Source organism: Enhydra lutris, unplaced genomic scaffold (assembly GCF_002288905.1).
Source record: "Enhydra lutris kenyoni isolate GAN:26980312 unplaced genomic scaffold, ASM228890v2 scaffoldscaffold34, whole genome shotgun sequence".
In the NCBI taxonomy this organism is placed as follows: Eukaryota; Metazoa; Chordata; class Mammalia; order Carnivora; family Mustelidae; genus Enhydra; species Enhydra lutris.
Genome location: NW_019154118.1, coordinates 13,667,880 through 13,695,020, shown reverse-complemented (window position 1 = coordinate 13,695,020; position 27,141 = coordinate 13,667,880). Strand labels below are relative to the sequence as shown.

At 51.1% G+C, this 27,141-nt stretch overlaps 1 protein-coding gene across 1 annotated transcript in view; it reads left to right on the top strand.

Annotated features, from left to right (window-relative positions):
- LOC111153824 (glutamate ionotropic receptor kainate type subunit 4) overlaps positions 1-27,141 on the top strand; it is a 288,341-nt gene that overhangs the window by 156,614 nt on the left and 104,586 nt on the right. Inside the window, exon 7 of the mRNA XM_022513080.1 lies at positions 20,398-20,559. Coding sequence (XP_022368788.1) covers positions 20,398-20,559 — 162 coding nt within the window. The remainder of the gene's footprint in view (positions 1-20,397; positions 20,560-27,141) is intronic.

Below are 27,141 nucleotides of genomic sequence, written 5' to 3'. Positions count from 1 at the left end.
AGGTACTCCGCTAAGGTGGGAGATCAGGACAGGGGATTAGTGACCTTACGGACAACGTTAATGGTAAACTAAGAGCCACGATGTGCATTTGGTCAGTGATCCGGACAGGAACCCAGAGGGAAGCAAGTCATAGCAGGTGCACCAAGGTGAGGGTCAAGAGTCCAGGCCCAAACAGAGGGCAAAGCAGGGCAACCAAGAAAATGAAGCTTGAGAGTCCCCAAAGACACAGATGCATGAGCAATCTGAGAACTGTTTCCTGCCTTTATCCAGATTTCTTTCTTTCTTCGTTTTCCGGAAGTTCTTAGTGGGGTGAAGCATATGTAACATTCGATTTGCCATTTTAACTATTTATAAGTTTACGGTTCAGTGGCATTAATTGCATTCACAGGGTTATCTGACCAGCATCCCTATTTCTATAACTTTTTCATTACCCTAAACAGAAACCCGACATCCATGGAGCAGTAACTTCCCATCCCCCTCCTCCCGGCCCCTGGTAACCTCCTATCAGGTTTCTGTCTCTACACATTTGCCTTGCCTTAGGTATTTCATAGAAGTGAAGTCAGACAATATTTGTCCTTTTGTATCTGGCTTATTTCACTTAGCGTCCTGTTTTCCAGGTTTATCCATGTGATAACGTGCAGCAGAGCTTAATTCTTTTTTTTCACGTGGTAAAATATACATAACATAAAACTGACCATTTTAACCATTTTTAAGCATCCCTGTCAGTCATAATAAGTAATAGGTTCTGCAGCCGTTACCACCACCCATTTCCAGAACTCTTTTCGGTTTCCTGAGCTAAAATGTCGCAGCCGTTAAACACCCATCCCTTCTTCCCGAAGGCTGGCGATCATCTATTGCTATGAATGTGCCTATTCTGAGTTCCTCTCAGTGGAAATACGCAAAATTTGTCCTTTTGTTTATGGCTTATTTCACTTGGCATAAAGTCTTCAAGGTTCATTCATGTGTCAGCATTTCCTTCCTTTTTAAGACTGAGTAACATTCCACTATATGCGTTCCCATTCATTCATCAGGAGACACTTGGGTTCCTTCACCTTTTTGGCTATCGTGGATAATCCTGCTATGAATGTGAGTCTAAAAATACCTGTTTGAGTCCCTGCTTTCAGTCCTTTGGGGCATATACCTAAGAATGGAGATGCTGGATCATATGGTAATTCTGTGCTTAATTTTCAAGCTACTGCCATACTGTTTTCCAGAGCGGCTGCACCATTTTGCGTTCCCACCAGCAATGTGTGAGAGTTCCGGGTCCTCCCTATCCTCACCAATACTTGTTTTTATTTTTTATTTTTTAATAATCTCCGTCCTAATGGGTGTGATGCAGTCAGATGTGTTTCTCATTTCTGTTTGGAGTTTGCAAATCGAAAGAGGCACGACCTCATGGCTGAAGTTGAGAGTCAAGCTGATGCAGAAGCTTTGTAATGAAAGAAAGTAGCCAGCGTGTAACAACACAGTCAGACCTGGGAAAACTCCCAGGTCAGGAGCTTCCTAGTTGTGCGGCCCTGAAACTCTCAGGGAACTCAGTTTCTTCATGTGTAAAATGGAAATAATAATATCCATTTCAAAAATGTTTTGGTAAAATTAAAAATTAGCTATTGAGAAACAAGATGGGATCGGGAGGGAGACAAACCATAAGAGACTCTTAATCTCACAAAACAAACTGAGGGTTGCCCGCGAGATGGGGGAGGGAGAGGGTGTTTGGGTTATGGACATTGGGGAAGGTATGTGCTATGGTGAGTGCTGTGAAGTGTGTAAATCTGGCGATTCACAGACCTGTACCCCTGGGGCTAATAATACATTATATGTTAATAAAAAAATAAATTAATTTTAAAAATTAGCTATTGATAACACTTTGGATCTGGTAGGTAATGCCGACTACCATAACAGATAAACCCTCCAATGTCTTGGCTTTACACAATGGAAGTATTTTTCTCATTCAACTCACGTCCCAAAAGGGTGTTCCTGATCAGTGGGCAGCCTTCCATTATGTCATGCGGAGGCCTAGGTTTCTTCTGGCTTATAAATAGGTCTTCTTAGAGGCCAGGAATGGGAAAAATAACCATGGAGGGTCAGACCCAGGAGGATGTTATGGCCCAGGCCTGGGAGCAGCACATAGTAATTCTCTCCCCTCACGACTCCATTGTCTAGCCCTCGGTCACAGGCCTGCCCCTCCCTGGAAGGGGGCCGTTGGAAAATACAGTCTACTGTGTACCGAGGCAAAAAAGAAAATAGGCTTGGTGATCAGTTAGCAATACCACCACGTTATTAAATTATTAATCATTGTCACGCATCTCTCTCATGTGTGCCGGGAAAGCAATTAGCGTGCTAAGCCCTGGCAAGTCTGTTTAGAGGTCAACTGATCCTGTCTGTGGAAGTCTGATTAGCAACTCGATGTAAGGGTATCAGCTCTCTAATACATGGACGGGTCTGCCCCTCTGATGGGGCAGGCCCGAGATGGTTACAGATTCTCTGAGCGTGTTCCGCGCCTGAGTGTGGAAAGAGTCTCTGTCCTCCATTCGGCCTCAGGATTTGGTGGGGGAACTGCTGTTCTACAAGACTGATGGGAGTTTGGATAGAGGATACGAGGAAATAAGGGCCTTTGGGCAAAGCCCAGTTGGCCTCTGAGACAGCAGAGATGCCATCTGAAGAGAGAGGGTGAAGGAGGAGACGCAGTTGGAGCTAATAAATCTGGAGGGATTAGCCAGCTACTAATGAACCCAGGGAGACTTGCAATCACTCCTAATAGAAAAGATAAAATCACCCTAATCTATTGTCAGAGAGTACAGATGGGCCCCGTGCCAAAGGCAGGAGCTACCGCCTTGGTGGGGAGAAGCGTCGAGATTTAAGGTTAAGGGTCAAAAGTGGTGAAATGTCAACGGAAGGCAGGAGGTCATTGGGCCCTGGAAGCAGGAGGCTTGCCTTCTGGGCTGGCAGGTGTTGCCAGTGGCACAGCCAGCTGGGTGCTGGGACAGCTCCTTCACTGTCAAGCCCCAGGCAGGGCCCAGGACTTGGTGTTCTGGGAACCACCATTGTGCCAGAGGCCAGGCTGCCATTTGTGGGGTGTGGAGAGAGGCGGCAGGCCCTGCAGAGTTTTTCCCTTGGGGAGTCTAGAGAGAAGGGCCCAGGTGCTGGCTGTGCCATGATGGAAGGCATGGGGAAGGGTTACAGCAGCGGGAGGCCTCATCTTCTAGGGGACGGGCAGTGAAGAAGCTGCGGCTTCTAGCTCCAGACAGGGACCCCAACTGCTTCCATCTGTCGCACTGGTCTAGGCAAACCGTTGCCCCTTGCTGAGCTTCATTTCATCATCTGTAAAATGGGTTGTGTCAGGTGACCTCTCAGGGTCTTTTCAGACCTCGACTGGTTTTATCCTACACCCTGTTAGGGCATTTCACTTCACAGCACCCTCGGATTGAGAACGTTTCTTGGAGATGGGGACTGGGGACGGCCATGAAATTGGAGGGCCCGCATGGACCATGGGGGCTGTTTCTGTTCAGCTGATAGCTCCTCGGACCCCTAAAGAGTAGCTGGGTCCCAGTGAGTCCTGCAGAATGTAACCCTTCTCTGCCCCGTCTCTGTCTCGTTTGGGCAGAATGAATCTACACAGCCAATTTTTCTCCTCTGGGTTCATTTTCTCCTCTGGGTTCAAGCAGACCAAGCCTATGTTTATTTTTCTAAAGGTCTATCAGAGAGATTAACCATAAGTAATTGAAATTGCTAAAATTATTACGGAAAGGGGAGCCGGGGCAGACGGGGAGGAGAGAAACCAAAGGAAGGGAGCATGCTCACCATCTATCCCTTCTGCTGCTTGCTTTGGTGAGCCAGACTTAGTCATCTCTCAGGTCTTATTTAATGTCACTACCTCAAGCAGTCTCCTCCAACACCACACTAGGCTGGGTTCTCTGTGATACTGTCCCACCACCCTGTGTGCTGTGTTCTATAGCATTCATCTCAAGTGCGAATTCTTTCTTCTGTATCTGACCCCTCCACCAGACTTTGAACTTCGTGAAAGTGAGACCAAGTCTTTCTTATTGATCCCTGAACTCCAGGTGCCTAGTGGCACATAGTAGGTGCTCAATAAATACTTACTGAGTCAAACAAGGGAGCGGTTCCTAACAGGGTAACGTTGTTGGACCGGGAGGGCTGGCCAGGTGAGATGGCTTATCTCCTTGCATCCAGAAGGAAGTCAGTGCATCCCCACAAAGCCCATGAGCCCAGAGGTCTGAAGCTCAGCCCGGGAGGGTTGGGCTCAGTGTCCCCTTTGCTGAGATGCCTCCACACTTTCATAGCCCATAGGGTAACTACTCAGTCTGGTATGATGCCCTTCCTCCATTCTGGGCTGGACAGACTTGAAAGTAAGAGTATGCAGGATGCTCAAGGGTGCTTTAGTTCAGGACCCAAGTGACAGGATTCCAGGGAGTTCTGATGAGTGGGGTATTATCAAGACCTGAGCTCCAAGGTGGGCACCAAGGATGAGCACTGGGGTAGGAAGAGGCTAAAGAGTACAAAGGTAACCCAGCTGATTGTGCTGTGTGCACTGTGTCACCTGGGGCTGCTTTCTGTCCTGGCCACACCATGTCCAGGCCAACCTTGGGCAAGTGGCCTCTTCAGGCCAGCACCTGAGCCCTGGAGCCAGAACACGATGGTCTTTGGGACCAAACCTCTCCTTCAGGTTTTCAAGGTCGTTATGAAATTATCTGGTCCTGTCTGCTGTCCCCACGGTTTGGCACATGAGCTTGGGTGGGACAGAAAGGACGGAAATATGGTTTAAGGGAGGCAGCCAGGGTCTCAGATCAGAGAGGACATTAGAGGTCCACGGGGCATGTTATTCACCAGTTGGAATCTCAGTCGTTCCTTTTGTGAAACGGGAATAACAATTCCTATAACATCATTTAGTGACGGAGGGTTCCTCAACCTCAGTGGGCCTGCCCACTTCCCTGTTGGGGATTTCCATCTTTAGACCTCAGTTTCCCGACTTCCTGCCTCTAGTTTTCTAAAACCCCAAAGCTAGTATCAGAAACATTTCCAAATTGGCCTCTCACCTGGTTAGAACTATGGTTCCCATGGTGCTCCGGCCCCTCCCATAGCTTGCAGTCTTTTCTGAGAGCACACACCACACGTGTCCACACACGTGCATAGACATCTACTCACATTGCTACGCACACATACATGCACACACCATGCACACAGCTAGCCCAAGGCTACAATGCATCCTCAGACAAATTTCTGGTGCCAGAGCAATTGATTCTAAAGTGTGGTTCATTGTAAAATTATTAAGTCTATCTACATTCTTCACCTTTATTGAGCCTGGAGAACCACTCTACATAATATCGTACACTTTGGTGAATAAATATGTTTTTAGTGGAAAAGAGTAATGGAGTGAGTGAAAGCTCCGTCTGGGCCTCCAACACCTTCCCCTCCCCCCCACCAGATGCAAACCCTATGAGGTGGCAGGTCTGGCAGGGACAGATCTCCCCAGGTCCCCTACATGAGTACACCAGCATCTAAAGCACAAGCTCTCCATCCAAATTTGTGCTCTCTGGCTGCCAGCCCTCCTGGGTCTGTTCTCCGAGCTAGCTCATTGGTAGGGAGGGGGTGTATTCAGAAGGAGAAATGGCAGGGAGAATTAGAAGGAGATTCAGGAAGTATTGACTAAAGAATTATTCTTTACGTTTGCACTTGGGAAAACTGTGTCTGGCTGCTGGAAGCCCCTTGGCCCAAGTTATAGGATTATAAAGTGCTTAGCCAGCCGTGATTTAGTGACTTACCTCCGCAAAATGCTAAAGTCAACCATACGTATGCAGCAAAGATTTATGAAGTGCCTACTGTGTGCTGGGGGAATGCCAGCAGCAGCGTGATGGGGCTGGGAGAGCTCTGGCTGTCAACGCGAGGTGTGGAAGGCCAGAGAGGGGAGCATTTAGGGCCTCTGTGGGAGCATGAGAAAGGTTCACAGACATGGTCTCCTTTAATCATTTATTGAAGGATGGTTAGAGATGAGAATGGGGGAGGGACATGGGGGCAGGGTACAGGGTGGGTCAGAGCTAGAGCACAGGAGCGGGGCTGGGGCTGGAGCAGGGGGGGCGGGGGGATGGAGAGGGATGGAGCCAGAGCCAGCAAAGCAAGGTGCAGGTCACAAGACCCCTGCAGAGCCGCTGAGCTTCTTAGCCTCGGATGGCATTGACAGGCCTAGGGTCTTGTCTCGGCTGTCCCGCTGACTGACCATGCGTGTAACTCTCAACAAGTCCTTTCTCCCCTGGCAATGACCTAGAGGGTCTCCAAAGACCTCTCAACCCTGAAGTGTTACTGACTCTGTGGACTGGACGAATATTTGATGACTGGCCTAGGGACTTCTCCAGGCCAGCATTTTCCACGTGGAGGAGGGGACTTTCCTCTCCGTGGCTTTTCCATGTCCTCCAGTGCCCCCTACAGTCCAGGTCCCTGAGGTGGGGCAGCATACCTGACTTGTGAGCCAGGTGGGTCTTTCACTTTCCCTTTCACAAGAGTTTCTGGAAGTTCTCTCTCCGTCCTCTGGATAGTACCCAGTACAGGGCTATAGACCAAGAGGCATTTGAATCAAGCCACTGCCAGTCTGGGCTGGCAGATGTGTGATTACTCACCAAGTCATGCTGGGCAAGGACCCCCCTCCTTGGCAAGCCAGGTGACAAAAAAAGAATCATCCCAAGCGGCCACTGGAGGCTTCTCCAAGAACTACCTGCTTGGAGATATTCTGCATGTGTTCCTTTATCCGCTCTTTACCCAGAGCAAGGATTATTCTCCGCTGGGGCTGATGAGTCCGTAGATCTGGGGGTGGAGCGGTGGGGGAAGTGAGGCATTATTGTCAGTTATCCTGGAAGAACCAGGCGCCAGTGGCAGGGAGGCAGGATCGTTGAAAATGGAAATGACCCAATTAGGCCTTTATCCCAGAACTTGGGCTGGGGGGAGGAGCCCGGCACCTGGGCTTCGCAGTGGGCTCTGGTTTCCAAAGCTGAGGCAGGAGCTTCCAAGTACACTTGAATCCTTCCCGCGCGGGGCAGGGGATATGAGAACAGAGTGAGTACTGCCAGGAAAATCAATGGAAACCGAAGAAGCGTTCAACAGGGGGTTTTGAGACCCTCTCGGAGTTTAAAAAACGGCTTCACTTCGGAGGAGGCAATTATCAGACAACCCCTTTGCTGATGTTTGACAAACAGCATGACCGTGAACGTGGCTCCCACGGGGCTCTCAGAACTAAGGTTGAGATATTCGTGTATCATCCATGTAAAGAAATTGAAACTCACTTGTTCCCTGAATCTGCCCCAACACACACACCCTCACACAGCACACACAGTCTCTCATCCACACCCGTGTGCGTCACTGACTGGGTGCACCAGACCGCGTATATGAAATAAATCAATTGAAATAAGAACTAGGCTCTGGGGACTACTCTGATTCAGTATCTCTGGAAACATAACAGAAACGTTCCCCTCCGACTGCCCAGGACTTCCGTGTAATAGAGCTCTGGAGGAAGGGAAGACCTGCCTTGCCGTCAGTCACAAATTTGTTAAAGATTCAGAAGTTCCATTAATTCAGTGAGAGAAGCCTTGACCTCCCCTTCTGTCCATTGATCCAGTCATCCCCCATCATCTCCGGCCGAGAGTCTGAGCATAAAAATCGACCCATTTCCACAGCTGGGATTGTCGCAGCAGTCACCAACGTGCCAGACGCCATTCGAAACTATTACGTTCAGGAACTCGAGGCCCCAAAACATCACCACCGGAGAGGCGGTCCATTCCGCAAAGCAGGAAAGCGAGGCCCAGAGAAGCTTGAGAACCTTGACTAAGGTCATTCAGCCAACACATGCTGAACTTGTGCAGCTGAGAATTTGCCCTTGACCTCCCAGCCCATACCTTGTCCTTATCGAATGGATATTTGTGGCTTTTTCTGTGCTGTATTAACTTTCTGTTGCTGTACGACAAGTGACCACAGAGTTAGCAACTTAAAATAATGCCAGTTATTAGCTCACAGTTCATAAGTCAGATGTCCTGCATGGCATGGCTGGGCTCTCTGCTCTGGCTGAAATCGGCCGTCTATCTTCTCATCCAGAGTTCAGGGGCCTTTTCTAGGCTCCTTCGTGTTGGCAGGATTCATGTCCTTGTGATTCTAGGACTGAAATCTCTGTTTTCTTCCTGGCTGTTAGCTGGGAACTGCTCACAGCATTCGGGGCCACTTTCCGGTCCTTGCCTGGGACCACCTCCATGACATCCCCAGCTCCTCTCACTCGCGGAGAACCTCCCTCTGCACCAGGCCTTCTCATACTTTGAATCTCCATGATTTTCCTCTTCCGCAGCCAGCTGGAGAAAACTGTGTTTTCTAAAAGAGCTCATGTCCTTAGGTGAGAGGCACCTGGATAATTGGGACCTCATGATCTAATCATAGAAGTAGATCCTGCTATAGCCCCAGTCCTGGTAATTGTGTGTGTGTGTGTGTGTGTGTGTGTGTGTGCGTGTGCGTGCGCGCGCGCGCATGTCGAGGTGGGGTGGGTTTTGGGAGCTCACCTTAGAATCCTGCCTACCTATGCCAAACTTGTAAGTCCATTCATTTCTTTCGCCATCCGCTCCCCCATCAACCTGCAGAAAGGATGGACAAGGAGGGATCTAGCCAGGGAACCAGGAAGAAGAGACCAGAGAGTTTTGGGGCAGGAAGTGGCACGTCCCCTGGGAGCTGATACAGCCGGATTCTCTCTGCTGGCCCACTGCAGGGCTCCGGGCGGAGAGCACCCCCAGCCCCTGAGAAAAGCCTGAGAGCCAGAGTCCAGGGGGGAACCTGAGGCCACTTGGCACTGCAGCAGCTATCACAGAGATGCCTGGCGCTGAGGAGCTTGGGCCCTGCTGAGAAGAGCGTTCGGGATTTAATGAATGTTTGGAAAGCATAGGGAGTCTGAGAATAAAAGACATTATGGCAAATCGTATTATTATTATTACATTATAAGTGCTATTGTATTACAAGCACCATTAGGAGTAGCAAGTGCTATTATTATGAAGCAATCCAGCTTCTCTGTCCCCAGCGTCAGACTCTACTCAGTGTCAAAGTTATCAATAGCTCAATTAATCCCCATCCGAGGCTTCTCCCCAGCCCTGTCTTTGTGGTCCCGACACCTCCTGTTCACAGCCCAGCAGTAAGCCGGACACCTGCCCATCCGGCCAAGGCCTCCAGCAACGACCCACACGGTGGATGCCTCTCCTGTCGGTGGCAAAGCGGGATTGTTACCTTGCCTGAGTATGAAGATCCTCCTGAAACCATGCCTGATGCTCTCTCCCTCGTGCTGACAACCCTCCCATAGCTCCCCATGACCCTCAGGATAAAGTCCAGAGCAGCCTCGTCGGCACTCCCCTCCACCCTGCCCCAGTCCCCACCGCCCACGGCTCACCCCAGCCAGACTGTGAGACTCGCAGTTCCCTGAATGTGCCACACACCCTCGCTCCTGGGGCCCTGTGCCGGCTGTCGTCTCTGTCTGGGAAGCTCCTCCTCCCACCTCGCCATCTGGCCGCCTCTTGCTCATCCTCCAGTCCTCGTGTTGCAACCAGCTCTCCGCTTAGGAGGATCAACGGAAATTCTGAGGAAAGGGACCACCTTTCCCGGCACCTCAAGTGCTCATCCTGATCCACTGTCCGGGACTCGCTGCCCGCTTGCTGCTAAGTATACACGCCCGGAAGAGAGGGATGAGGTCGGTCGTGTGTCTCGTGCCTGATACAATGTGTCAGGCGATGCTCAAGTTTTTCTGGAATGAATGAGGTGAAAAGGGCCAAGATCTGAAACTCTCCTGTTAGGTCCATTGCCCTCCCCTGTGGGAAGATGTATCTGTGAGCCCAGTGGCCCAAGTCCCAGTCCTGCCTGAATCACCTATGTCCTGTCTGATCTGGAGTGTCCCTTGTTGGATCCCATCGCTTGGTCCTGGGGCAGAGCTGCTGACGGGCAGAGTCAGGAGGCCGGGGCTGCTGTTTGAGAGCACCGCTCATCTTCCTCAAAACCTCCTTAGAGCCCTGGGGAGAGGGGGATGGGGGTGCCTGGAGTCTCTACAGGCCTGAGGTTCCACACCTGATGTGTGACCAGGAGGTCTGATCAATGGATCCAGAGTGCAGGGGGACGCAACTCCTGATAAGGGAGGCAGGCCAGCAGAGAAGCAGTCGTCCTCCCAGCCCATGGGGAGAGCACCGTGTCCACAGTTTCTCGTGTGAGGTCGACCCACGGAGGTTTCATCTTCCCAGTTGTTTTATTTTATTTTATTTTATTTTATTTATTTACTTGACAGAGGGAGATCACAAGCAGGCAGAGAGGCAGGTAGAGAGAAAGGAGGAAGCAGGCTTCCCACTGAGCAGAGAGCCGGATGTGAGGCTTGATCCCAGGACCCTGAGATCATGACCTGAGCTGAAGGCAGAGGCTTTAACCCCCTGAGCCACCCAGGCGCCTCCCCTTCCCAGTTAATAACCACTTATTGAGCCTCAGAGGCACAGACCAGTCTTCGACAGACAAAATGAAGACGATCTCAGCTGCTGGGGTACAAGTGGGAGGCTTCTCCCCCGACCCCCCACCAGCCTCTGCCTTCTTCTTCATGGGAGCAAATGACCCGAAGGCTTTGGAAAGGTGGTCCCACCCTGATGGGTGTTTACAGGTGAACATTAATTCATTTAATGAATGTGTATTGGGCATTTGCTAAGCCCAGGCATCAAGTAAGGTACGGGGAAACAGATCAATGAACAAGACAGAATATGGTCTGTGTTTGAAGTCCTGTCTGGGGATTCACGTTGGGAAAGAAAAGCAGAGAAGGGACAGAGTCCCTGGGAGGAAGGGGTATGCGTGTTTAGGTCACGGGGATAAATGAATAGGAAGCATGCGGGGAGAAGAATCCAGGAGATTTGGGGGCTGAGAGGTTTAGGACCAAATCTCCCATTAAATGGAATTCACTGACAGGTATGAATTAGCCTCCCAGCTGCTGCTTTCTTCAAAGACCTATTCCACAAAGAGCAGTTGCCCAGCCTGCAGAGACCAGAGGCTTTGATGCAGATTTAATAGACAGACAGGAACCCAGGGTGGGGGGTGCCGGGGGGCGTGTGTGAAAGGGTACCCAGCAGACTCGACTCCTGGTGGCTCCAGGGCTTCCCTGAGAAAGGCTGAGAGTACTTGTGAGACACAGGTCTGGGGCCTGACTTCTGTCCCATGACTTCTGCCATGCCTTAGGTTCCCTGGGAAAGATGAATGGCTATAGCCCTAAAGGAGAGCCTTGTGAAGTCAGTGACGTCTGGGCTGTCCATGGGGTAAGATGAGTGACAGCCTGACAGGTGCTCCCTGCTTAAATTTAATCAGTAAATAGTGTTGACTTTTTAAAAAAAGATTTTATTTATTTATTTTAAAGAGAGAAATGGGGGGGGGCAGAGGAAAAGGAAAGAGAGAGAATCCCAAGTAGAACCCCTACTCAGTGAGGAGCCTGCTGCAGGACTCGATCCCATGACCCTGAGATCGTGACCTGAGCCAAAATCAAGAGTCGGATGCTCATCCAATTAAGCCGCAGAGGCATCCCAACAGTGTTGACTTCTTTCTCTATGTTGTGCACCAGTGTAAAAGCTGGTAATGTGAGTGCATTTGTGTCCAGAGCACCCAGTCCTGGGGAAGTAGCTTTGAACAAACTCATGTGATAAAAGGCTCTGAGTGATGATAGGGATAGCCACGAGGTATAGTGGTGGCCCAGTGGAGGCAATGGCCAGTTCTGCCTGCTTTGGGTGATGGAAGAGGTCAAAGTGAAGAATGGCAGAGAGGTAGACAGGAATCATAGCATGAAAAGACGTGTGTCAAACTAAGGAGTTCGTTTTTGTCCTGTTTGCTGTAAAAAGCACTGGGAAATGGAAAGCGACTCATGATCAAATGCATAGTTTAGAATGATCCCTCCAGCAATAGCACCAAGAAGGAGCTTGGAGAAATGCCAGACTGGAGGAAGGGAAACCAGTTAGTTGTTAGTCCAAGACAAAGCTGGTGAAGATCTGAATTGAGGCAGAGGGGAAGGGGATGGAGGGAAGGGGAAAGACTCAAGAGATCATTGACGATGTAAAATATTCTCCAACGACCATGAATATACGCACCCAGGAAAGAATGAGATGGGGAACGTGATAGAATGGGAGAAACAGAGAAGGAGTTATTAATTCTGGACCAAATGATGGGTGGATAAGGGTCACATTCACAGATAAGCCATCAAGGGAGGGGGGTCAGATTGGGGGTGGGAGATAAGGAGTTCAAGTTTGGGAGTGACATCATCTTAAGGATATCTTCCATCAATCCAGCTTCATAATAATGGCTTAAGAAATTGGAATCCTCTGGTGTTCTCAGTACTCCTGGGGTGAGAATATTAGAAGTCGTCAGTCATTAACAACCTCAGTGAAGGGCGCATGCATTTGAGTTCATACCATGTCTCCTGGTGACCTAGTTCTGAGTACACACTTGGGAGACATGGGATAATCAGCACTGATCTTATATGCCAGTACCCAGATCTTAATCCCACCTGTCTTCTGGGCAAGACGGTTAACATCCAGGCACCTTGGTTCCTTCTTCCCCCAAATGGGGATATGAATGTCCTGTCCGGTCTGAGTGTGCTCGTGAGGACCAGAAGTGATACGTGGAAGTGTCTCGTAAGCTATGCGGAACCATGTCCACAGAAGTAGTAAATGTTATTAACTCAGTAAGAAATTGATGTTTAATGAATGGCTTGTGATTTGCGTGACGTAAGCTACTGGTCTCCCCTCTCAGGCAGCGAGAGGCCAGGGCTGGGCACGGAGGTGAAGGGACCAAGGGCAGATTCTTCGTTGAAAGCAGCCAAAAAGCAAGGGTGTGTTTGAAACATCATTGTTAAGAATAGAAACCAGTTCTGGAGGGAAAGGGTCTGTAAAGACAGTCACGGCCTGATTGGGTCCTGGTGGCCCCATTCGGGGAGATTTCAGAGGTCATCAGGTATCAGGATGGCACCGTTTAGGGGTTGCCCGTGGCCTGGCGAGAAGGGAGCTCTTAGATTCTTGGGCCGCTGAGGGTTTCACGCAGGACTGGAGAGGCTCATCTTCGTGGCATGTCTGGTGGCCTCCGCGGTCTCCTCACCGCCTGTTAACAATGCCTCGAAGGGCACGCAAGATGCCTGCCTCGAGCGATTGTCCCTGTTCCTTCTACTAATACTAATAACTCAAGGAATTCATATCAACCCTTGAATCTATGGAGGGCTTTTCCTGTGTATTAACTCTTTTAAGCCTCACATCAATACTGCGGAGTGTCATTTCCCCCACTTCGTACCGAGAAAACTTGTCTAATTAAAAGAGATAAAAAAATGAAGCGATTAAAAAATGTAAAAACCAAGACTGGTTTTGGAACATGGGTTTATAGTGAGGAAAATCCAGGACCAGATACCCAGAGACAGTATATGCTTTAGAATGGTCTAGCTCTGCATTGATACCTGTTCTGTCCAGAACAATTATTCTCCTAATCATTTCATTAAACCAGCGAGCCAGCTTTTGGTGTCACCGACTTTCTCTAGCACTAAGGACACAGCAATGAGCGAGACTGCCCAGTGAGTGAGATGACAGGGAGGTATCCATGCCTCAAATGATGGTGACCATAGAGGGGTTTTAAGGATGACTGAGGCTCCTGAAGGACTCACACCAGATGGTCAAGGTCATGAAGCAGCATCATCACCTTCTTCCCTCTGCACCTTAACCACACGCACCTTCAGTTCCGCCACCTTGATTTCCAGGCCCCCTCCCCACCTGCGTCCCCCCGGTGTTTGCTCCTATCCCTTCTCTAGGCTCTTCACGCTGAACGGGGTGGGGCAAACCTCCCTCTCCCGGGTCCTCAAGATCCTCACTCAGTGGCTCCGTCTGGGGCCCCGCCCCAAGCCCCAGACCCCTTTGTAATTAAAATCCTTCTCATGGAGATATTTAGCGGATGTTTGGTATGTTCAGGCTACAGGTGTTCATTTTGTAGCCTCGAATCTTCTCATCAGTCTTTAAGTTGAGCTGTACGTCCAGAAATCAATTGTAACTCAATTTTCCAGCTGTTTTTATAGCCTCTCACAGTGAACTCGGAGGGCCTCTGGTGGTTGGTGCTCCCACATGGAGGCCACGCCACGGTGAGTGGGTGGGATGAAAACACGGAGCGCTGGCTTTGACGTCAGCTGGGCCTGGCTTTGAATCCAGTCCCCTTTGTTCACAGCCGTGTGCCCTAGGGAGAGCAGCTTCACTGTTCTGGGTCTTGGTTCCTTCAACCTCACAACGGCAATGATCGCTCCTATGTCATAGGGCAATGATCACTCCTGTGTCATAGGGCTGTCGTCAGGAGGAATGGAAACCCGGCTCAGAAGGTTCTCGGCTTTGCCAGGCACACAGCCGGTGGTCACTGCGTTGTAGCAATTATTATTATTATTCTAAGTATTGCTTTGTTATAATTATTTATGGTTGGAAGATCTGGAACTTCAAGCCTTCTGTCTTGACACAAATAGCCACACCAAGCAATTAACACCTTATGGTGACTTGTTTAGCAAAACTTTTCTCATTTGACGAGTAGCTAAAAAAAGCTTCTTAGAGAGTGAGAGGGAGGAGAAGCCCCCAGGCCAAATATTTCCCTTTTTCAGGATCCAGCCATGGCATAGGAACTGGGAGAAAGAAAGAGAAAGGGGGCAGCATGGAGGGTGGACTGCGTTTGGGGAGAACAGGACTCAGATGTCGTGAATGCCTAGGATGCACGAGCCACTTTCCGTGGATTACCCCGGCAAGGCAGATGTACTTTTCCTGCATTTTACAGGTGAACAGGCTGAAATTCAGAGGGGTTACTGACCTGCCCAGCATCTCCCAACCAGTTTGTGGCCAAGTCAGGATTGAAACCCAGGATCATCTTAGTTCTTTTTACTACATCCTGATGTGTCCTGCTGAGACCGCCACATTGCGCAACTCCAGGGGCCGCCACTCTCACTGCTGTTGATGTCAACTGCACCTGGGAGTTGGGCAGTGGCGTAGCCCTGTCTCCTGAGATCAGAGGTGTGCTCTCAGATAACAGGCTGTTGCAAAGGAGAAATGATGAAGGCCGGACCTGATGGGGTTGGAAAAGGAGGGACAGACTCAAGAGATTCAGGGAACATTTGAGAGACAGATTTGACAAAATTGCCCACTGACTGGAAGTGGAGTTAAAAGATGAGGAGGATTTGCAGTTTCCAGCTTATGTCGCTGGGGGAATAGCAATACGCTTCCTGGGTTAGGAATACAAGGGAGAAGGGGCTCCCGGGCTGCCAGGGAGACAGAACATCAGAGATTGTCACCTCTGCTACTTCCCATTTCTCCCAGGCCCAGGCCCAGGTGATGTAGGGGTAGGGGATAGGTTGTATCCAGGAGCCCATGTTTTACCTTCTTGCTTTTCTTCTTAAAGTCGAGCACAGAAACTGAATCTGGATCATTCAAAGTTCTTGTGCTTTTAGCTCTAGTCAACTGACCTTGTCCCCTGACTCACAGCCTGCCCTTGCCCCTGGCTCTGTGGGTGGAGAGCCAGGAAGTCCCTGCAGGTGGCTGGTGAGTGGATGCCTGTTGGTGGACCAGGACACTGGAAATGTCCCCCCTGCTGGAGAAAGTGAGGGGCGCTCACCTGGGTTGTACCATTCCCAATGACCTCTCCATGTCGCTCTCAAACCCTTAGCCACAAGGCTTTCCTTCCAGGCCTGTTCAAAATGGCCCTCATTCAAGGGTAACCATGAATTCAGGGGTTACCCTCATTCAAGGGTAACCCCTGTATCCGTTTGTGGCTGCGACATGACCTTTGACAGCAGTTATGTAGTTCCCTGCAAATCTTTGCACACTCAAAAATTCACACACACACATGCACACACACACACTCTCTCTCATATATGCGTGCATGCATACACATTTAAAAATGTTCTAATATGAAAGTCAAAAGATAAGAAAACAAGCTATCAGGAGTTTGTTTTTCAAGATACAACAATGCAACCTCCAGAGGATAATCAGGGCGCGGCGCAAATTTTACTCATGTTCGTACACCTTCTGTGGGACGAAGACTGCAGACTAGGAGACTAGGTAAGAGTTAGGCACCCTGAGGACCCCGGGGTCCTCGGTCAGTGAGAAACGTCTTCAAACAACAGTCCTCAACCAGCATTTAGCAGACGGCTTGCGGGCGTCAGGCACTCTGCTGGGGGCAGCGTGGGGTTCAATGACAAGCCTGATGTTGTTCTCTGTAAACATATGGGCCTTTGGAGGGAGAGAGGCCACGAGAAGGTAATGGCAGTGCAGGGGATGTCACAAATTCATGCAGATTTGGGGTCACTGTAGATTCGCGCTTGCTCTGTTCTGCCGCTCCTCTTTACCAGGTGGCCCCTGGCTCTGTTCTTCACCCTGGTTCCCCTGGTGTCACAGCAATGGAATCCAGTCCCATTGGGAGCGAGGACCCTCAGGATTTCCCTTCCTGAACCATTTATAAGAAGAGAATGAAGCCCCCCCCTTCCCCAGTAAGAACCTGTTTAACCCCAGGACTTCCAGCCCTTTCTCTCATTTCAAGTAAGGTTGCAGCCAGCCGGGTTGTGTGGTCGGTGGGGAGGGGGCACAGGGAACCAAGTGAGCCAGGTGTGCATTCCTACAGCTTGTGGTGGGCAGCAGGAACCAGATGGCTCTTAATCCCCTCCAATCCTGAAATTGTTAATTTTATGAAATATCTCTCTCAGCAAAATGTTTCCGCCACTTGATTTGGGGTGTATAATCCGTTATTTTCTTGAATGTGTTTAGAGTAGCATTTCCCAGGGCTCCTGGGTGGCTCAGTCAGTTAAGTGGCTGACGCTTGATTTCCACTCAGGTCGTGATCTCAGCGTCATGAGCCCCAGCCCCACGCCGGGCTCTCTCTCCCTCTCTTTCTCTCACCCTTCCCACTTGCACACACACAGTTCTCCCACACCTCTCCCTCAGAAAAGAGGAGCATTTCCCAAAGTACATTTTGTAGAACACTACGGTGAGACCCTCGTAGGTTTGGGGAGAAAGAAGTGTTCCATGATAATACATTTGGAAGGTTCTGGGTTGAACAAAATTTGAACAAGCTGCTTTCCTGCAGGATTTCTTTAAGCTTTTCATGTTGCTAGTGTGTGTGATGAATCTTAAAAAGACAGATATAAATAATATGCAGTGTCTTCTCACCTTGAGTGGGAACCTTGTTTCTGTGAAATTTCTCTTAACATCCTGGAAAAGCTAGTGTCCCCAGGAACACATTTGGGCAAACACTGGCTTAGAAGGTGTTCATTGTATAGAAACTGGCAGTGGTCAGGGGTTTCCCATTATTCATTTAGAGTTCAGCCTTCAGCAGCAGCAGAAGAGTCCAAGTTTAGACATAAAGAGGCACTTCCTACCTGAGAGGGCCCTCAGGGAGTAGAGTCTAGAGTGTCCCGGGAAATTATGATAAGAGAACACACCACCCCCTTTTTTGTCCTTTTGTAAGCTCTCCCATGAGTCATTATAAATAGAATGAATTATGAAGGAAGCTCCTGGATCTTTTTATCTTAAGGAGGCCTTTGAAAAAAGATATAATTGAGGGATAAGAAGGTAGGAATTAAAAGCAAGAAGACAGACGGGCTGACTTCTAGAAGGGTCGTCTCTAAGTGCCTGTAATTAACTCATTCAGTCTTCCTCTGCCCAGAGCACAGAATTGAAGGAAACACCTTCCTAACTCATGTTTCCTAAGTAAGTAGAACTAACACTGAGGGCCGGAAGGTGCCCGAGAGCTCAAGGTCGTATATCGGTCACTGTCCTACGTTGAACACTTACTTCCATGTGCAAAATACAATATAAAGCCTTTTGCGTGCATTTCCCATGTTCCTTGAAACAGCCTGTTTGGTTGCTCTCAGGATGGTTCCCATTTTCAAAATGAGGAACTGAGGCCCAGAGAGGTCCTTCCCTAAGGGCATCCAGTATGGTGTGGAACCTAGATCTGAACGCCAAAGCCCTTACTCACTATATGCACCTACTGCCATGGGGAGTGTGCCATGGGGAGTGAGACATCAGGGCTCCCTTGAGATGGGCCTCCTTCCATCAGGAGGTGTCGGAGAGAGGGTGGAGGGGAGAGGTGATGAGGAAAGCCAAGGGAGAGGGGGCACCTTCTCGCTGATGAGGCCTCTTGGTTGCCTGACAGTAGCCTGGCTCTGTGCCCCCACCACCTCCCCCCTGGCCCTCTTGCCAGATGCATCTTTTCTTATTAGCCATCTGCCCCTCGTGCTGCTGGGAGCCCACAGCGCACGGGCAGCTGCCCTATTCGAGAGCCCAGAGATAATATCAGCTTATGAGTCAATACGTTCTCTGGCACGTCTGTGTTCCCCTAACGGGAATGCGGCAGGATCCAAAATATACTTAATCTTTAACCGGCTTCATGCCGCCGTCAGGGGTTGGAGGCTCCAAAAGAACCTTTGTCATTCTAGTTTGTAAGCTGTGGTTCATCAGGCTGGACTCGGGGCCGGGAGCTCAGGCCCACGGCCTCAGGCCTTGGCAGAGGCTACCATAGGTGAGGGTGCAGGGACAGGCCAGGGCCCCGGCCGGGCTATGTCTTAAGAAAAGGAGTCTGCAATGCAGTGTAAGCGGTGCTTCGGCCCAGCAAGAAAGGAAGCCCGGGGCTCCTGCCATCTGTCCCGATAGGCCGAGTGGCTGTTGGGTTCGTCCTGGGCTCTGTAACTACAGAGCTATGGGCAAGGTGCTCGGAATGAACATGCGTTGGGTGTGACTTCAGGGCGTGAACATGACCTGAGCTGCACTGGAAGCCATTCTTCCAGGAGCAGGATTGGTGAGCTCAGGAAATGCACACCTTCTTTGCCGGGTTTCCTCACACAGAGCCTCGGAGGGCCCGCACACCTTGAGCTCAGCCCTGCCGGAGGAGGGTAATTCTTCTCCCTTTGACATTGACCTGCCTCCATGGGACTCGTGCCTGCAGGTTTTAGCTTGCTGGGAGAGCCGCTGGCTCCAGCCAGCCAGGGCCCTGGAAGAGAGCTGTGGGTCCTGGGAGAATGCCCTTGAGCTTTTAAATGTCACTACCCTGGATGGGGTCTCTCTGACTCCCTCATTCAAAGCAGCTCCCCCTGCCCCACTGTCGCTCCCATAGATGGCTGAAATTCTGTTTTTTGTGTGTGCTTACTGTCTGCCTCCTCCAAGAACCCACAGCCTCCTTGAGAGCAGGACATGAGTCTCTCTCGTTCGAATCTTTTGTGCCTGGAACATCTTTTGTGCCTGGGTCTGGCTCAGGATAAGTACTCGAGTATCTGTTAAATGAATGGGAAAATGTAATAATAAGCGAAGGCACAACCCTATGGGCAGACCTCCAGGCTGAGATTCTTCGAAAGCAAACCTGGCTTTGTCACTCCCCTGACGACAGTCCCCTCCGATCCCAGCCCCTATAGGATGAAGTGTGGGTTCCCTAGCCTGCCGGCCAGGCCGCTAAGCTCTGGCCTCTGCTGACCTCCCCAGCCTCCTCTCTCCCTGTTCCCTCACCCCCTATATCCCCCGTGCTCACCTGATGACTCCCAAGCATTGCTGTGCATGTGACCTTGGGACCTGCTGAAAAGGCAGACTCCCGGGCCTCAGCTTGGCTGATTCAGATTCAGTGGGTGTTGGGTGGGGCCCAGAAATTGTCACATTTTTTTAAAAAAGATTTTGTTTATTTATTCGACACACAGAGAGAGATCACAAGTAGGCAGAGAGGCAGGCAGAGAGAGAGAGAGAGGGGGAAGCAGGTTCCCAGGACCCTGAGATCATGACCTGAGCCGAAGGCAGAGGCTTAACCCACTGAGCCACCCCAGGCACCCCAATATTTTTCTTTTTTTTTTTTTAAAGCTATCTCTGAGAGTTCCAATGGCAGGTGCTCTGGGGACCACACTTGGAGCAGTGCTGTCCGGTCCGAGTACCCGGCAGGCAGTTGGCCGAGAGGGCCACACTTTCTCACCTCCGTGCCTTCCGATCACGGCCACCATGGGGACTTCTTTCTGGAATCACCTTTGTCCATCCTCATTTGCCACCCAGAGGATGCCTCTGCCTCCTTCAAGGCTCAGCTCAAAGGGTCACACCATCTGTGCACACAGTCCTGCTCCCCCCACGCTCATTGGACTTTTCCTCTCTCCATGCCGTGCACGTTACACATACCCCTTTCTTAGAGATCATGCTACTTATTTCTCTTTCCTCCTCTCTTCTCCCAACACTGTGAGCTCTCAGAAGAGCCACCCGTGCTTCTCTCTGGATCCTGAGTACCTAGCAGAGTGCCTGCCAGCAAACATTCATGGGACTAGAAGGAGAGCCCTGGACGTGCTCCATCCCCATGCCTCTGCCCTTGCTAACCCCCTTCTCTGACTCACGGGTCTTGCAGGAGTTCTCACTGCAGAGAATGGACAGCCTTGTGGATGACCGGGTCAACATTCTGGGATTTTCCATCTTCAACCAGTCTCATGCTTTCTTCCAAGAGTTTGCCCAGAGCCTCAACCAGTCATGGCAGGAGAACTGTGACCACGTGCCCTTCACGGGGCCTGCGGTAAGTACCCACCGGAGCCCTCCCTGTGCCCGTTTGCCTCCTCCTGCACGTACCCTCCTGGGGTCCAGCCCCCTCCGGGCCCCCGCTCAGAGAGAGGTGTGTACCAGTACTGGGAAGTGGTTACAAGGGAAGTTTGGGGAAGAGTGAGCTGTGAGCAGCAAGCTTCTTGGAGGCCCGCAGGGAGAGCCCTGTGCAGAGGGACGGATCTGTCATTGAGTGGTATCCTGATGTCCGTGCATGTCCTGTGGCCAGACTCCCCTTCGTGCTGTTGCTGAGAACTGTCTGAGTTGAGGATCCACAGTCCTCCTCTTGGAAGGTACTTGTAGCTCATCAGGTCCTCATTTTTCAGGATAGGAAACCGAAGCCCAGCCTGGGAATGGGGCTCGGGGTGGGGACGTGGAGGTCTTGCTCAAAGGTGAACGTCAAGCCTTTTGCAGGGTGATGCTAGATTCTGAGATGTCCTCACTTCTGGTGCACGGCTCTCTCCATCCTGCTGGACCACTGCCCTGAGCAGGAGCTCATGCAGAGAGGCTATCCTTTTTTTTTTTTTTTTAATATTTTTTATTTATTTATTTGACAGAGATCACAAGTAGACAGAGAGGCAGGCAGAGAGACAGAGAGAGGGGAGCAGGCTCCCTGCTGAGCAGAGAGCCCGATGCGGGACTCGATCCCAGGACCCTGAGATCATGACCTGAGCCGAAGGCAGAGGCTTAACCCACTGAGCCACCCAGGCGCCCCAAAGAGGCTATCCTATGCCCTCACCCATGTTCTTCCTCTTTGGACTTCCTTCCTCTGCTCTATGTGCGATGGAAGCAGAGTTTTCCCCGGCATAGTGCGCTGGGTTTGATGTCCATACTCTGTGGGGCAGGTCCAGTATGCAGGCTTGTGTCCGTCTGTTAAAAGGCGAGATCTCAGGAGACCAGGATTGTCTGGCTTTCTAGGTCCTGTCCTAGCCGTGTTATATTTAAGCCTCCCAGAGCCTCATAAGACAGCTCATGTGATGCTCCCGTAACTTCTCCAAGGTCTGCTATCAGTATCTTCACTTTGCAGATGATGTAACAGAGGCCCAGAAAGGTTAAGTGAATAGCGCAGGGTCACACAGCTAGTAAGCAGAGGAACCAGCATCAGAACCAGTTCAAAGTTTTAATCGCTATGCTGTTTTCCCCCTTCTAGGAGCTTCACTTGTGGTGCCACTGCACACTGGCCTGGCAAAGTGAGAGTAGTTAGTGGGTATTTGTCAAACGAATGAGTGAATCATTGAGGAGGGCAGAACAGTGAGCTAGAGACAGAACGAACTGGAAAAGAAGTAGGCCTGAGAGGTGACAATGGAACCGGACACCCTCCTGGCGTGGGACCTTCCCTGGAGGGCTCCTAAAATAGGAGCGAGACCTGGCTTTGATACATGTCCAGGGGCAAGGGTGTTTCTGGGTATCTGCACAAACAGACACCTAATTAGTGGTTGGCTAAGGCGGTGACCCAGCGACAGGCTTCCTGAAGGCAGGCGCGCGGATGGAGGGCCCTTCCAGCAAGCTGTGTACCTTGAGGACTGCGTAGGCTGCTGGCAGTCCTAGGAAGGAAGGGGTAACTAAGGGGTCAGAGCTCATGCAGAGCTCAGGGAGCTGTGAGCAGGGAGCCGGGTAGAAGGACACTTGAGAGCTGAGTTTCAGGAACGGTTTAAGGAGCACATTCCGACAAGGTATTTTAGACCTGAAAGAGGTGAGAATCCACAGGAGGGACTTGGCAGGGGTGAGACATCGGAAGGAAAGGGCTTCTCCCCACCAGTAGATGGGTTTGGGATGGCCCAGGACATGCTCAAGTATGGTAGGACAAGGCTTGTCCCTCCCAGTCGGAGGCAGACCTGTACCCTGCTCTCCTGGCCTGTCTTGTAGCCATGGCTCCCAAATTCTGATGAGTGCTGGCAGCCTGGGAAGGCTCACGGGGTAGTACCAGGAAAGGAAACAAAGCCTGCTGCCTGCTCTCCAGCCCAGACTCCTCCACATTCGGCACCTGGCCTGGTGAAATCAAAAAGTCTCTGGGCCATATTTCTAGTTGCTCTCAGAGGGGCTCAGCCTTTCCATTAGTGCTCACATCCAGGCTCCCCTGAGCCTCCAATTCTTTACCAATTCTTGTCATTTGGGGCTGATTCTGCTCGACCATCTTAGGAGATTTTTCTGAAGATAAAGTGGAACATAAGTCTATCTTCAAATCAGTTATTCACCAAATGAGCTTATTTAACATGCTATAGGGCCGCCTCAGGGAGAGGTATTAGGAGATGCATCTGGTAGTTTTTGCCGTATAAATGCTGAGTAACAATCAACCCCCAAATCGCATGAGCATGTGACGTGCAGCCCTCGTGTAGCTCACGGATCCGTACATCAGATCAGCTTGTCTGGGGCGTGAGGGAAGATTAGCTACAGATCCCTAACCCAGCTGGGGGTCAGCACCTCTGAGCCCTTCCCTCTGTGAATCCGGGCTGGGCCAGCCTTGCATCTTCTCAGGGCGATGGCAGGACTGTGACAAAGCAAGTAGGAACGCACCAGGCCTTTTAGTGCTAATTTCCCAGAATGGGCACACAGCGACTGCCACATCATGTTGCTGGCCAAAGAAAGGCACACAGACACATTCAAAGTCAGGGAATGAGGAAACAGACTCTGCTCTTTTAGAGAAGGAAAGTAAGGAGTCGGAAGGAAAAGACCTGAGTCCAGGGTAGAATGAAGGATGGGGACCCAGCCCGTAATCCATCCCGGTGAAGCAGAGCCAAAGCCTTTACCTTTCGGGGTTTGTGATGTGTGAAGTAAGATCTGCCTCCACCTCTAGGAAAATGGTCCTTGTGGGATCTTGCCCTGTGGAAGCCGAGTGAAGCCCCTTAGTTCTGCCTGGAATGGTCAGGGAAGGCTTCCTGGAAGAGGGGGAAGCAAAGACCACATTGCTGCTCACTGCGCGTGCAGGACACCGTGCAGGGTGTGAAGGCATCCAGGGTGGAGCAGGGGCTGCCTGTTGGGTCACATGGAAGCAGCCCTCCTGACCTCATATTTGTCCTTCCCCATTCAGTCTCAGACCTCCCAAATCCTCAGCGTCCTGTGCTCCCCAAGAATGTGGGGGACCTTCAGGGAATGAGGGGTTCTCTGGAGGCTCCCTCCACGTTGGGGGTGGAGAACAAGAGTATAAGCCTACTTCAGCGGGGCGATGTGAGGAGATGAAGTGTGAGCCCGAGACCCAGCCCTGGTCCCCAGGAGGGGACAGTCCATCCTGGGTCCCGGATTGTGGTGCTACCTCAGTCAGCATTCTCTTGGCCAAGCCCTGCTGTTTGCTTGCCGACGAAATAGGGACATGTGTTCTTTCTAGCTCAGGAGACTGGGGTGCTCATTCCATGTGTTTCAACTGTGTGCAGAGCTAAGGAACCCTGGAGCGCTTCCTACAAAGTTATCCCACCTCGACCTCTTCTTTTCCTACTAATGACATCCTATAGCAGATGAGAGTGGTCACACGCCCTTTGTTTGGTAATTGGAGAAACTGAGGCACAGAAGAAGGAGATTAGAGCCCAAGACCGCCTCTCTGTGCCAAGAGCCTTGCAGCCACCATCTCCGTGGCCTCTGAGGAGGAAGGGGAGCTGTTATAGAAACTCCTCACCTGGAAGAATATGGAAAGAAAGCTCCCAGCTTCAAACAGCAACAAATCCTTCTCAAGGCTTCTCACTTAGCAACTGCCTTTTGAAAAGCAGAGCCTCTTCCTGTCTCTTTGGGGGTTGAAATTCCCAGCACAAACAGCCCAGCTCTTTTATTTGCTGGGGAGATGGAAGGCGAGAAATAATCAGTTCCAGGAAAGCCCAGGTCCGTCTCTTCCCCCCATCCAGCTTTCTTTCTTTTTTTTTTTTTTAAGATTTTTTTATTTATTTGACAGACATAGATCATGAGTAGGCAGAGAGAGAGAGGGAGAAGCAGGCTCCCTGCTGAGCAGAGAGCCGGATGTGGGGCTCAATCCCAGGACCCTGGGATCATGACTCGAGCCGAAGGCAGAGGCTTTAACCCACTGAGCCACCCAGGCGCCCCCCCCATCCAGCTTTCTAAAAAGGCTGCAGCCAGCCAGCTCCTCCACGGGGACCCGCTCTCTCCTGCCTCCAGGGTCCTCTTCTCTCCCGCAGTTCCCCTCTGCACTCTCTGTCTCTTCCTTCTCGTGCCTTCTCTCTGGACTCTTCCCTTCTCCTTTTCCCCTCCCCCAGTCACCTCCTTCCCTTCTCTTCCCCTTCCCCTTCCTCTCCTGCACTCCATCTGCCTTCTGCACCCTTGGCATCTCTCTTGTCCCGTTTCTCTTCCTCCTGAATTGTGTGTGTCCCCCTTGTGTGCAGGGCAGCTGCTCTGAGGACACAGAGAGGGAGCATCTGAGCTGAGGGGTTAGTCATCGAGAAAGAGAGCGAGCGAGCTGAGCTCAGCACACAGGGGGACACACACACACTCCGGCCGGGATGCATCTCCAGGTGGCTGACAGCACGTTTCCTCTTGCCTCCCGCCTGACGCTGTGTGAGCTGTAGGTGGGGGAGCTGTGGATGGAGACACATACCCACTATTTCACATGCCGTTCCCATTAATCACACTGCAAAGAACAAAATTCGTAGAAAATCGTTAAAATTACAGATGGCTAGGTTAAGTAATTAGAATTTAGGCTAAAACAGATGTTTGTAATTAAGTGTTTATTTCATTGAATGAAACCCAGATTGTACGGACTATTGGATGAGATTTTAATGGCTCCTGTCCTGGTCTGATTTGGGGGGACAGAGTTTAAGCTACAGAGGTTCAGAGACGAATGGGCATCCGAGAGAATGGGATCCCAGTGGTCTGGGTGAGCGAGCTGCCCGGGGAGGGGGAGATGAGGTTTACAGGTGTGTATTTGGAAGATATTCTTATTTTTTCTTCAGAGGAGGGGGTGGAAACTCAGCCACTGTTCCCTGCGTCAGATTGATTTCATCTTAATTTATACAGTCTTTCGTTCCCCTAAACAATTTACAAACAGCTCAAAAGGAAATAACAATGAAGAACCAAATGATAATATAAAAACAAGGGAAATCAAGAATCCCTTGCCAAGTGACATTTTGGTGCCAAGAAAAGAGGAGAGGATTTTAAACAAGGATTGAGCCTTTCGGGGGATTTAATGTTTAGAAGATCAGGGACAGGGGAAGCGGAGACAAGACGAGAGAGGCATGCGCACAGATGGGGCATGGAAGCCACGGAAAGACAGGGGCAGGTGGGGAAGGGAAGGGCGATGGGATGGGAGACAGGAAGGAGCAGGAACGGAGGGGAGTCTCCACCCAGACTGGAGACATGGACGGAGCGCTGTGTTGGTACCAGAGCCGCCTTCTCCCAGGTGCAATCCCGAGTGCTTGCCAGAGCTAAACTAGTAAATAATAGCAGAGAGCGAAAGCGAGGAGAGCAGCAGGCTGCTGTGGGATGGCGATCTGCAGTGAGCCCAACTGTTGATGAGGCAGAGATCCCAGGCCCTCCGGTCAGAGGTGGACCTGGCTGAGCGGAGGAGATGGGCATCTGGGGCGGGAGGGGCGGCGGGGCTCAGAGAGGCAGCTGGAGGATCCGGGCGGAAGGCCTGGGAGCCTCACCAGGAGTCTTCGAGACAGGGGCTGTGTATGGAGGGCTCTGAGGAGATCAGCTGGGAGGGATGGTGTTCGGGGATTAGAAGGTTTCTGCTCGGATGGGCCCAGGCTGAGCCGCAGAGAGGACCCGTGAAGCCCCGGGCTCACTGGGGACTGCCACTGTGTCACCTCTCCAAAGTCAGTATGCAGATGGAGAGGAGACAGGAAACTTGAGGCTGACCCCCTTCCACTCACCCCTGCCCCCATCATCCCTCTCTGGGCTTCTGTTCCTAAAAGCGCTGGCAGATACCACGAAGGTCCCAGAGCACAGGATGCCCAAAGAACACTGTGGACGGGCACGTGCCCCACTCCCAGCAGCCGGATCATTTGCTAATAAGAGAACATCAGCCAAGAGAACTGCATCCCAGATGAGTGGGAACAGCAAGCAGGAGGCAGGAAGGAGCCTGGGGGCTGGTGGGAGGGTGTGAGGAATGGCGCGGAGAGCAGCGTCTGCCAGTCTGCAGGGACTGGGGTCTGCCAGGGACCAGCACACAGCCTCCTAAGAAGAAGGGCCTCTAGAGGGGGTGAGGGGGCCCAGGCCTCTCTGAGGGCAACCGTGCCCTGGGAGGAAGGTGGTCCCTGGGGCCTTCGTACTGGTTAAGGTGCATTCCGCTTCCAACAAGGGAAGTCTTGTATTAAACTGCTTTATGCACCAAAAGGAAACATGTGACCTCGTGTCACAGCAAGTTGGGAGGGAAGGCAGACTCTGGACGGATGTTTTTGGAAACCCACTTTTCTTCTGTTTCTCTGTCCCCTCTGTCAAGCCTGACCTCAGGCCAGAGCCAGGCTGGCTGCTGTAGGCCCAGGCGCCATGTCCTGACACGGTAGTGCAGAGAGGAGGAGGAAGGACTCCCTCTCTTGGAGAGTTCTGAGAAGTGATCCCTCCCCGCTGGTCTCAGTTCGTGTCTCTGTGGATCAGAATTGGGCCACTGGCCCATTCCCGA